Source organism: Leptopilina heterotoma, unplaced genomic scaffold, assembly GCF_015476425.1.
Source record: "Leptopilina heterotoma isolate Lh14 unplaced genomic scaffold, ASM1547642v1 Lhet_9, whole genome shotgun sequence".
Taxonomy (NCBI): domain Eukaryota; kingdom Metazoa; phylum Arthropoda; class Insecta; order Hymenoptera; family Figitidae; genus Leptopilina; species Leptopilina heterotoma.
The window spans coordinates 1322501-1335449 of record NW_025111193.1 but is presented as its reverse complement, the minus strand read 5'-3'; the positions used below and the strand labels follow the sequence as shown (position 1 = coordinate 1335449).

The window sequence follows — 12949 nt, the reverse complement described above, 5'->3', positions numbered from 1 at the left end:
TTCATTCAATATACAATTTAGGTTATTGAGGATTCGCGTATCTGGTCATTTCTAAATTGTAAATTCGGCATAATGAGCATTCGAACTTATGTTTTTGGTACAGAGGGTAGCACCCCAGAAAACCTCGAGTTACGCGTAACTGCGCAACCCTGAACCCGTCTCCCTGCTCTGTACTAGAACTAACCCAACCCTGAGGCCCTGAAGTCAAACTCAAAATGGCGGACTTGCATTGAGAAAACGTTTGGAGAAAAAGTTTATTCTTTCGGAAATGTTGTTAAATACAATTGAACGCGTGTAACAAGTGATTAGAACAACCGTGGAAAAGAATAATTGCTTTAGAAAACAAATAATCGAAACATGAAAGTCAGTTGAGTGTTCGTCGTGTTTATTCCTGTGCGTGTTAAGCAAAAGAAGGAATCAGAGATCTCTCGCAGAATGACTAATATACTCAGATCAAGTTCAACTACATCAATTCGGTGATGGAGCTTTTTACAATAATTTATCGATTATCCGAAAAATCTTTTTTCAACCTTAAATTATCAAAGGTTGAAAATCCAAAAATTTGCCAAAGGTGTGTTCTTATGGTTCTTATACGCTTTATTGACAAAATGAAAACCTAACCTAATCTAATATTCTTACAGGTTTCTTTGCAAAACATTTTGATTGCTAAATTTTGCTAAAAAGTTCTAAAAGTTCAAAATTTGATAAAATGAACTTTAATAATTTGATTATATACTTTATATTGTTTTTAAAGTTGAAAATATATTTCTATTTACAGAGATGCTGAATTTATAATGGAGACGGAGTTAATTCCCAGAAATTGTTAGTGAGAAATGAATCAATAAGTTGGCGGAAATGATCTAAATTTAAAGGGACATAGAAATTTTCGAGAAAAGAATTATCAATGAAAAGTATGGACTCAGCAACGGAATTGGAGCATATTGAGAAGCTCGTGAAGGAGGCGGAGACATTAAAAATTCGTCTCGAGGATGAGAGGCAGAAGTTAAACGACGTTACTCGTGAGTAGATTTTTCCACTCTTTAGTATTATCGGCGAGATTTAAGTTTATTTTTATGAAAATAATTTAAAGAATCTTTAATAGGTACTTATTAAACTATAATTTAATCATTCAATTTATCCAAATTTTAATCGATTTAAGTTTCATTATTGATCTAAAATTTGATTTTTGCAAATTTTAGTTTACAAATTCGGTAATTAATTTCTATCTTATCGAATTAATAATTATTATTATTTAAATATAATATTAATTATATTAATATTATTAATTATTAATATTAATATTAATATTTGAATTAATTATAGTAAATAATTAATATTATCTATATTTAAACTTAAATATCAAGTAACATTTAAGTAAAATGGCACGGCCCAAAAACATACCAATCATTAAATCAGGATTTTTTTGTAAATGCAAATGTCAAAAAATTAACAAATATACCATTCTAAAGATTATTAAATTTTACGATTAATGATACATAACCGAAAATTGTAATAATTTATACAAAGATTGCAACAATCAACAAATTTGACAAAAAAATTTAAAAAATAAAATTTTTTTGGAAATTTTTTCAACCCCTGCACATTTTTTAAAAATTATAGAAAAAATTTTAAACATATATAGGTGTGATCATTCAAGTCTCATCTTTAATTTAAGACCAAAAGAATTCAAGAATCTTATTCGGTTCGTGAGATATCATTATAAACGTCCGAGCATGTTTTTTAACAAATGCAGTGAATTAGTCGATTTTGAACGGTTTTTGGCTGGAAATGCTCTGCCGTTTATAATGATATCTCGCTAACCGATTAAGATTTTTGAACTCTTTTGGTCTTAAATTAAAGATGAGATTTGAATGATCACACCTATATAAGTTTCAAATTTTTTCTACAATTTTTAAAAAATGTGCAGGGGTTGAAAAAATTTCCAATAAAATTTTATTTTTTAAATTTTTTTGTCAAATTTGTCGATTGCTGCAATCTTTGTATAAATTATTAAAATTTTCAGTTATGTATTATTAATCGTAGAATTTAATAATCTTTCGAATGCTATATTTGTTAATTTTCTGACATTTGTATTTACAAAAAAAACGTGATTTAAAGATTGGTATGTTTTTGGGCCGTGCGCATGCAGCCGTACCGATAATTCCCGACGGTAGTGTAGTTCATGCCTTTCGGCTTTGAACGTGTAATTATTATTAAATTTAATAAAAATTATGTGAATCAATATTTTCTTATTGAAAAAAATAATTTTTCATAATAATGAGATAGTAAATAGTAACAAAAAAAATTGTTTTTGAGAAAAATAATTATTATTATAGTCGCAACTGTTGCTGACAGACTTGAGGCTATAAACTGTATTAATGTGAAACCTAGGAGAGTATTAAAGGGACATCAGGCGAAGGTACTTTGCTCTGATTGGTCACCAGATAAGAGACACATTGTTTCTTCATCGCAGGTACTTGATACGAATTTTAATAATTTTTTGATATAAATGTTTTACTGTTCGAATGTAAATTTCTTTTTTTTTTAGAAAGCATTCGCAATTTTTTCTGCTTGAGTTGCTTTCTTTATTTCTTTATACCGCTTTTAGAAAAAAAAACGCCTGCAAATTTTTTTTTCCTGCCTGAATTGCTTCCTTGATTGCTTTTGAAATCTTCTTTTATGTTAATTTACCTGCATTGCCTAATTTTTATCCCTTTTTTGGCTGTTTCTAAACTTTAGCTATTTTACTTTTTTGTTCTTTCGTAAATCCCGAACGTGTAAATGAATGGATTATTTTTTCAATTAAATACTTGCAAAAATAAAATTACTAATCGCAATAAAAAATTAAATTTAAACACTTTGAAACTTAATACATTATTTTTTTAAAACATTACGCAATATTATTCGAAGACAATTTAAATTTGGGAAAGAAATAAATGAATTTTCAGTATTGAAATTTTCAGTATTTAAATGAATGAACTTTCAGTATTGTTGGAACATTTTTTTGAGCTATTTAACTATCAATATTTTTAAGTAAAATACGTTTGAAATTCACAGTAAAAATAATTGGAAAACTGACGGTTGAAAATGAAAAAATATTTTTTTTATTTAAATTTTTGTATAAAAAATGTTAAAATTTCTCGAAAATTGCCTAGAAAAAAATTAGTAAAAGCATAAAAAAATTGAAAAACTGACGGAGAAGAATAACAAATATTTTCCTATTTAAATTCTTGTATATCTTTTATAAAAATATTTTATTGTTTTCGTCGATAGCAAAATTTTTCTTTTCAATCGTTGATCATAAATGTTGTTGAAAATTGAAAATTGCAGAAGTGGTTACATTAATATTTTTAATTCGTCAAAAATTTTTTATTAAAAAATTAAATGTTAAATATAAAATTAAATATTTCTAATTCGTCTTTTTCTATTTGCAAAAATGGAAGAAGAATACAAGCACCGAATTTTATCTATTATTTATATTTTAATGTAAAAAAATATTTTTTTTTATATTTTAATATAAAAAATATATTTTATATTTTAATATAAATTAAAATAAACTAATTAATTAAATTAGAATGAATAAGTGTAGCAAACAAGAGACGTAAAATGTGTAAAAAGTGATGCACTCTTTTTCTTGCATTCTCCCTAATTTTTGCGTTTTGATTAAAATTTTTTTTAGCAGTGTTGCTTTTATTGAAAGCATGTGATTTTGTTTTTGCTAATATGTACGCACAAGTATTTAGAAGACAATTCGGACTATTTTTTTTTTTAATAAAGTAAGTGTGGATTAAATTATTTTTTTTATAGTAAAAAAATGTATAAAGGTGTGTGTATTAATTTGAATTAAAAAATATCCAAAATAAATTAGTTTATGTGAATAATTTTTTATTTCTTCTATTTCAGGATGGCAAAATGATCATATGGGATGCTTTTACCACCAATAAAGAGCATGCAGTTACAATGCAGACAACTTGGGTCATAGCTTGCGCTTATGCTCCCAGTGGAATGCTAGTGGCTTGCGGGTAAATATTTCTTACAGTAAAATGATTGTAATGTTCAAATTTTTAACGTCCGAATGAACGAATTTTTTTATTAAAAATATTATTTAGTATTTACTAATTGCAATAAAAATTACAAACTAAAATTTTATATTTAGAAACTGTTTATAAATAATTTTTTTTATTGTGACGCCAAATTATTGGGAAAAAAAATTAAAAACATAAATTTTATATTCAGAAACTGTATAAACAGGGTTGCCACAGGTCAGGGAAATCAGGGAAAAGTCAGCAAAAAAGACAAAAATTCAGAATTTATAGGAAAATTCTGAATTTTTGTCTTTTTTGCTTACCTTATAAACTATGAAATTGCCAAGAAGTCTAATACAAACCCTTTAATTTTTTCTATTTCTGACAATAATTTCTTTTTAAATAACTTAATTCTTGAACAACTACCATGAAATTATTACTTAGAAATTATTTAATAAACAATTTTACTTAAAAATTTCAAAATTAATTTGATTTCAAAAGAGTTGCGGTTACAATCTTCATAATTAGATGAACTTCAAAGGTTTAAATTTGAAATTTTAGAAAATATCAATTTTTATGAATTTTAATAAAAATTTTAAGAACAACTGATTACAGAAATTCAATTATTTTCAAAAGATTTTTTAAATTCTCGTCAAAATTTCAATTATTTTTATAAATAATAAAATTCTTCTCCGAAATTCAATTATTTGCAAAAAATTTAATAAAATTCTTGGCAAAATTTCAATTATTTTCAAAAACTTTCCTCATTTCAATTATTTTTAATATCTACTATTTTAATAAAATTTTCCAAAAGAATTTATTTATTTCATGTGTATACGGGTAAAAATATCCTTTCGAATTCAATTATTTTTAAACAAAATTTTAATATAAATTTCACAGGAATTCAATTACTTACTAATTCTTTATAAATTTCTTCACACTAATTCAATTATTTTTAATTTTTTAATGAAGTTTCTCGAATGAATTCAAATATATTCAGAGAATGTGGTTCTAAGAAATTCAATTATTTAGAAAAATTTAAATAAAATTCTTTTAAAAATTCTATTATTTAAAAAAATTTTGACAAAATTCTTTACAAGATTTAGTTAATAAAATTGCAATTTTAATAAAAATTTTCCTATATAATTCAATTATTTTCAATACAATTCTTCTTAAGAATTCAATTATTTAAAAAAATTGGAATAAAATTCTTCGCAAGAAATCAATTATTTTCATAAATAATAAATTTTTTCTCGAGATTTGAATTATTTAAAAAAAAATTTTTTTTAATTCTTCCGCAGAATTTCAATTTTTATTTATACAATTTTAAATAGAATGATAGAAAATTGCATTTATTCTTAAAATTTTTGTTAAAATTCGCCGAAAGAATTCAATTATTTAAAAAAAATTTTGATAAAATTCTTCATAAAAATTCAATTTTTAGAAATATTCAATTATTTTAAAAAATAATTTATTTTTATAAGTTTGTTATGATGTTTTGTCTCATATAATAAATTATTTTATATTATATATTTTTTTATTTTTGTATTTAAATAATTGAATTCTCGAAAAATTTTCTATTACAAATTGATTAAAAAATTATTTCACTTAAAATTTTAAATGATAATTGAATATTAAAAGCATTAGGTATAGTGTGAATTTCTAGAAATAATTGAATTTTGAAAAAGGTTTAAAATTAAAATCTTTGAAAATTTGAATTTATGTATAGAAAAATAATAATGATTAAATATTTATTTTAAAAAGAAGTTATTGATGTTTTCGAATAATTTTATATTTTACAATTAAAGAAATTCGTAAATAAATGTAATAGAACATTTTTTTGAGTATCTAATAATTTTTGAAGTGAATCAGAATATTCTTCAGGGTTAGGGAAAAAGTCAAATTTTTGTCTGGAAATCAGGAAAAAGTCAGGGAAAAATAAAATAAAATTTTTGTGGCAACCCTGATAAATAATTTCTTTCTCATAGCGACGTAAAATTATTGCAATAAAAAATTAAAAACATAAATTTTATATTTAGAAACTGTATAAATAATTTCTTTCTCATAGCGACGCAAAATTATTTCAAAAAAATTTACTTTGAAAAAGAAACGAATTTCAGAAGATTACGATTATTTACAGTAGAAAAAATAAAGAAATTGAAAATTTTGTTTAACTTTTAGGGGATTAAATTATTTATTTTCTCCTTTATTTTAGGGGCCTGGACAACAAAGTCACGGTTTATCCTTTGAGTCTTGAGGACGATGTATCGGCGAGAAAGAAAACAGTTGGAACTCATACGTCGTATATGTCTTGTTGTGCATTTCCAAATAGCGATCAGCAAGTGTTGACTGGAAGTGGCGATAGTACTTGTGCTCTTTGGGACGTTGAGAGTGGACAGCTTTTGCAAAATTTCCACGGACATTCGGACAGCGTGATGTCCATTGATTTGTCGCCCAGCGAAACGGGCAATACATTTGTGTCAGGAAGTTGCGACAAAATGGTCTTCATCTGGGATATGCGGAGTGGACAATGCGTTCAGAGTTTTGAGGGACATCAGTCCGATGTCAATTCGGTATTCAATTTCGTCTAAAGAAAATATATAATATCGTTTCAATAATTTTTTAAACACAAATTACTTAAATTAATTAAAATATTAGTTTAAAAAATTCCTTTTAATTACAGAAATTTAATTAATTATTTTAATTTATTATTTTGAATTTATTATTTTAATGAATTAATATTATTTTATTATTAATAAAGTAATATCTATTAACTTTAATTGATTGTAATTTTAGGTGCGCTTCCATCCTAGCGGCGACGCGGTGGCAACAGGTTCGGACGACGCAACCTGTCGCCTCTTTGATCTTCGGGCCGATAAGGAAGTTGCAGTTTACGCAAAAGAGAGCATTATTTTTGGAGCAAACGCCGTTGATCTCAGTGTTAGCGGACGTCTGTTGTTCGCTGGTTATAATGATTATACCGTGAACGTTTGGGACACATTGAAATGTCAACGTGTTGCTCTTCTATACGGACACGAGAATCGAGTCTCTTGTCTCCGTGTTTCTCCCGATGGAACCGCATTGTCTACCGGAAGTTGGGACACAACTCTTCGTGTCTGGGCTTAATTTTCAAATCACATCATATTTCTATATCCGCCCTTTTCTCTGTGCACAATATTTGATTATTATTTCTCAAAATAGCACAAAAAAGAAATGATATTTAAACGCAGTATTTACAATAAAAAAAAAGAAAATTTTACCAAACGCGGTATTTCAAGAAATCATTGATATTGTTACTAGTCGATATATACCTAAGTAAAAGTAATGAATAAAAAAAAAGAAAAATAAAAAACATTGTAGATGCGTATTAGGTAATGAATTAACTGTTAGACTTTTCCCATGTGTCGTTTTAGATTTGAGGAAATTGTGTTAGGCTGGCCCTAAATTATACTGGTCAGAGAAATTATCCCTGTTGAGATTACAAATGGAAAATAAAAATTTAGAGAACGTGATCGACTATTTTAATTATTCCATTTTTTTTCAATTTTATCCCCTCTTCGGTTTTAGTAATTTTTTTTAATTATGCCACTTTTACAATCGAAACATTAATCATAACTTTCTATGATTTTTCAAGTCCCACAGTTTATATTTCGTTGGTTATTAATTTTCTTCTTTAATTATAATAATAATTGACTGAATTAAATATAAATATTAAATTTAATACTCGTATTTTAAATAAAATACTTTAAAAGGATTTAAATTTGGATAAATTGAAATTTTTATTGCTCAAATTTGGGGCTGATGCAATTTTAAATGGATTTTAAAACCAATCAATCATATCAATTAATTAACTAACTGGGTTTTTTATTATTTAAAGAGAAATTGTAGAAGCAATTAAAGTTTTCATAAATTGAAAATTAGATCAAATTTAGAATCGATTAAAAAGATTTTATTTTTGGTTTTCTGTTCTGATTTTTTTCATTTTTCTAAAGACAAAAAAAATGTATTTATTTTTATTTATTTACAAGAAAATTAATTAATTACTTAAAAAATTGAAAATCTACATTTTTTCTATTTTTTTCTATTTATTTCTTATTCGTCTCGTTTATCTTTGTAAATTAATAAATAAAAGTAAATACATTTTTTCTGTTTACAAGCTTTGCACTCATCTAATATTTAATTTACTAATAATTAAAATAAAAATATTTTTCTCATAAATTTAAATAAAATTCTTAGAAACAATTCAAAAAAATTCTAATAAAATTCTTAAAAAGAATTTAATTATTTTCAAAAATTTTGATAAAGTTTTTCGCAAAAATTCAGTTATTTTCAGAAATGATAGAATTTTTAACAGGAATTAAATTATTTTCAATATTTTTTATTTTAATAAAAGTTAACGATACAATTAAATTATTGTTTAGACAAAATAGTTATTGAATTCTTGGAAAAAAATCATTCATTTTTAATAGTTTTGATAAAATGTGTTTCTAAATATTCAATTCTTTTTTACACAATAATCAAAGTCCTCGAAAAAATTTAAGCATTTTTAAAATTTTTTTGATAAAAAAATTATCCAAAAAATTCAATTATTTTTATAAATAATAAAAATTTTCCAAGGAATTGAATTATTCGAGAAAACATTCTTATAAAATTTGTTGCGAGAATTCAATTATTTTAATTAATAATACAATTTTTCGCAAGATTTTAATTATTTTTAATACAAGTTTAAATGAATTACTCGAAAAATATACAATTATTCTTAAAAATTTTATTTTTTATTTTTAATTTATTTAAAAATTTAATTATTTTCAAAAATTTTGATTATATTCTTTGTAAGGATTTAATTTTAAAAAAATGATCAATTATTAATTTTTGTATTTAAATAATTGAATTTTTGTAAATCTTTCTAATAAGAATCGATTTAAAAATGAATTTCAATTAAATAATTAAATTATAATTAAGTATTAGAAGCGTTATTGTATGAATTTTTATAAACAATTAAATTTGAATAAATTTTTTAATTAAAATAATAAAAATTCTAATTGTTGTAAAACGGTACCTAATAATATTTAAATATTTATTAATTAATTACTTTCCTAAAAAATTAAGGTACTGAATAATTTTATTTAAAAATTGAAAAAAAAATTGAATTTTGGAAGAATTACCTACAATTTTAATTTTTAGAAATAGTTAAATTTCAAAATGGTTTTGAATTGAAATTATTGAAAATGTTAATTCATGTGAAAAAATAAATTAGAATAATATAAGTATTTATATATATTTATTTAACAAAAATCATTTAAGTTTTGATTAATTTAATTTAGAAACTAAAAAAAATTAGCCTTTTGAAGAATTGTGCAATTAAGATTTTTAAATAAAATAATAAATAATAATTTGATTAATTTTTTAAAATTAAAAAAAAAAGAAATAAATATTTTTCTATTTATTAAAGCGAAAGAATAGAGAAATAAAAAAAAGAAGGAGACAAATTTTTTCTGCTCCATTTAAAAAAAAAACTTTAACTTGAAATAAATAATAGACATTATATCATCTAATAAATTACTATCCGAAAAATATCAGTAGATTAGAAGTGGTTCGTACATTTTATTAGTTTTTCCCCTTTCGTTAATAACACTCTCTCTATATCGCGTTAGATGACTAATCTTTGAATAAAGACCACACCTAAAAAAATTATTTGTTCAGATAAAAGAAATCCCATTAAAAAGGTAGAAAAGAAAAGAAAAATATAAAACAAACTGCAAATGACAGAAAATGGATTTTTTAATTTCAAAAAGAGATTTTTCCTATAGAAAATTTTCGTTTTTACTGGTGTATGAGAGAGAAAGAGAGAGATAGAGAAACGCATGTTGTAGACATTATTTTAGGAATGTCAAGTATGTGAAGACTTTAGCTGTAGGGCATATATTTACCTTGTAAACAGTTGAAAGCATAAGATGAAGGCAAAAGAGTCATCATGCGACTTTATCTGTAAACTTGGTGAAAAACTAAAGGGTACGAAGTACAAATGTGCATAATACCCACGAGAGTGTCGTCTTCGCGTATATTTCTTCATATAGATATATATTGGTTTTGTACCTTTCTTTTCAAGTTTTAAACCTCAAAAATAAACGGCAAAAAATATCGAATAAAGTAAATATAAGCACTGTTTGTATATTATGTGCTTTTCCTCAAAGGTACAAAAAAAATTACCGGATTTCTCTCTCTCTCTCTCTGTTTCTTTCTACTGTTATCCTTATTTTGAATTCTCTCAAAACCTTTTTTTTTCCTTTTTGCGACCTTATTATCTTTAAAATGATTAGCCGAAGAATTTTAAGAAAGTTTTCGAAATTAAAAATTATGTTTTCAAAGACGTTTCAATTTTTAGTATTTTTAATTTTATTTATTTATTTATTTACATTGTCCTCGAACTTTATTATTTTTTAATTATTTATTTATAATTATAAGCAATTTATAATTAATAATTTATTATTATTTATATTATATTATTTTCAATTATTGTATTTTGATTATTAAAATAAATAATTAGTAACAGAAATTGAAATAAAAATTGAAACAAAAAAAGAAATAATAATTTAAATATTATTGAAAATATATTTTCATTATTATATTATTACATATTAATGGAAGATGTGTCCACTAAATTTGTTATTTGACTTCAGTTTTTGCAAACAGCAACCCCCAAAAATTAGTATTTTTATTTTAATTTTCCCCTTTCATTTACAATTTCAAGCTCAAAATTTAAAACAAATTCACTTATTAAATAATTAACAATTATAATTATTTATTATTTTTAAGAAATTTTAATAAAATTCTTCGCAGAATTTCAATTAGCTGTGTATAAATAAATTTTGATAAAATTCTTCGCAAGAATTAAATTACATATTTTCATAAATAATAAAATTCTTTGGAGAAATTTCACTCTTTTCAATACAATTTAAATAAAATTCCTGGATAGAATTATTTTCTATACAATTTTAATTAAATTTCTCTAAAGAATTTTAATTTTCTTCGAAACAAATTATTTTCAGAAAATTTAATTATTCAAGAATTCAATTATTTTCATAAATAATAACATTTTTTGTAGTATTTCAATTACCCTTATAAATAAATTTTAATAAAATTCTTTGAAAGAATACCAAGTTGAAATCCACAATGTTGATCAACGAAAAAAAATTGTTTGCTTAGTAAATTAATTAAAAATACGCAGCAATATTGACACAAAAATATTTAGAAAAAAAAATTGATGTTTCCATAAATATTGAAATTCTTCACAAGAATTCAGTTTTTATTAAAAATTTTTTTTAATTATTTAGAAGAAATTAATTAATTTCAAATATTTTCATAATAGGTATTTTTTATATGAATTCAATTATTTTGTATACAATTTTAATTATATTTCTGTATAAAGAATTTTAATCAATTTTCTTCGAAAAAAAATTGTTTTCAAAATATTTAAATATTCAAGAATTCAATTATTCATGAATAATGAAATTCTTTTCATAGATTTGAATTATTTTCAATAATTTTGACAAAATTTTTCTAACAGAATTTTTTCTATTTTCAATAAATTTTTAACTAAACTTCTTGAAAGCACTCAATTCCTTAAAAAAAATTCTAATAACATTCTTCACAAAATTGAATTAACTTTATAAGATATAAAATTCTTCAGAGAAATTCAATTATTTTAAATACAATTTCAATAAAATTTTGTAATAGAATTTAATTATTTAAAAAAATGTTAATACAATTCCTTGAAAGAACCCAATTATTTTCAAAAATTTTGATAAAAATCTTTATAAGAATTCAATTATTTTCAGTACAATTTTAACTATATAAATTCCTGGATACAATTATTTCAGTTTTCTTCAAAAGAATTCAATTATTTACAAAAATAAAAAAATTACTTTATCTTTAAGAGTTTAATTATTTTCAGTACATTTTAATTGAATTTTCAAAAATTTTGATAAAATTGTTTTAGAAGAATTCAATTATTTTCAGTACCTGTAGTTTTAATTAAATTTATTAAGAGAATTTAAATTTTCTTCGAAATAATTGAATTTGTATTTTTAAAAATTTTATTATTTATTTTATTAATAATTTTAATAAAATTGAATTCAATTGCCTATTTAAATAAATTGTTATAAAATTCTTTGAGAAAATTAAATTATTTTTATTCATAATTTCCAAAACTTAAAAGAAATTAATTATTTTTATAAATAATGAAATTGTTTGTAAGAATTCAATTATTTTGATAAAGAGTAAATTTCTTCTGAATTGAAAACAATTTTGTTGAATTAATTTTTGTTATCATTAAATTAGAAATTCATTAATTTTAAATTCAAAACGTTTTTATAAATAAAATTTATATAAGTTTTCCTTTACAAAATTTAAATTTAAAAATAGCGTAAGAAAATAAATATTTTACTGACCATCTTTATAAATATATGAACTTTCTATTAAAGCTTCACATATTCCTTTTAATTTTCTTTTAATAATTTTGACAAATTTTTTTCGCTCGTCTCTTAATATCAAACCTGTTTATAAATTATTTATAACGTTCCATTTTGTCTTGTAAAATATTTGTCATGTATTTTCTATAATTAAAGAAAATAAAAGGAAATCGATTCTAAAAAAAAATTAAAATAAGCACTTGGCCTTAAAAGAAAATTAAAAATTTATAAGTATTTTTGCTATACGATGTGGATTTTATTATAGGTGAGAAAAGAGAGTAAATATTAAATTAATCTTCTTGCAAAAAAGAAGATTAAGTCAAGATATTTATAAATAAAAAAGAAATGACTGAGACCGATAATTCATTGTTAAAATCTCCTTCGGGACAATGATAATAAATTAAAAGACGTATAGTTAATAACTGGTTTAAAGAATCCATACACGCAGACTTT

General features: G+C 22.6%; 1 protein-coding gene across 1 annotated transcript; it reads left to right on the top strand.

The window, feature by feature from the left end:
• Positions 1-191: 191 nt before the first annotated feature.
• Positions 192-7537, top strand: LOC122511733 (guanine nucleotide-binding protein subunit beta-5). The gene is made up of 6 exons (XM_043627172.1): positions 192-571; positions 779-1019; positions 2337-2473; positions 3904-4022; positions 6241-6598; positions 6822-7537. The coding sequence occupies exons 2-6, from the start codon at positions 905-907 to the stop codon at positions 7149-7151; spliced, it is 1059 nt and encodes a 352-aa protein (XP_043483107.1). The 5' UTR covers positions 192-571; positions 779-904; the 3' UTR covers positions 7152-7537.
• The last annotated feature ends 5412 nt before the right edge of the window (positions 7538-12949 follow it).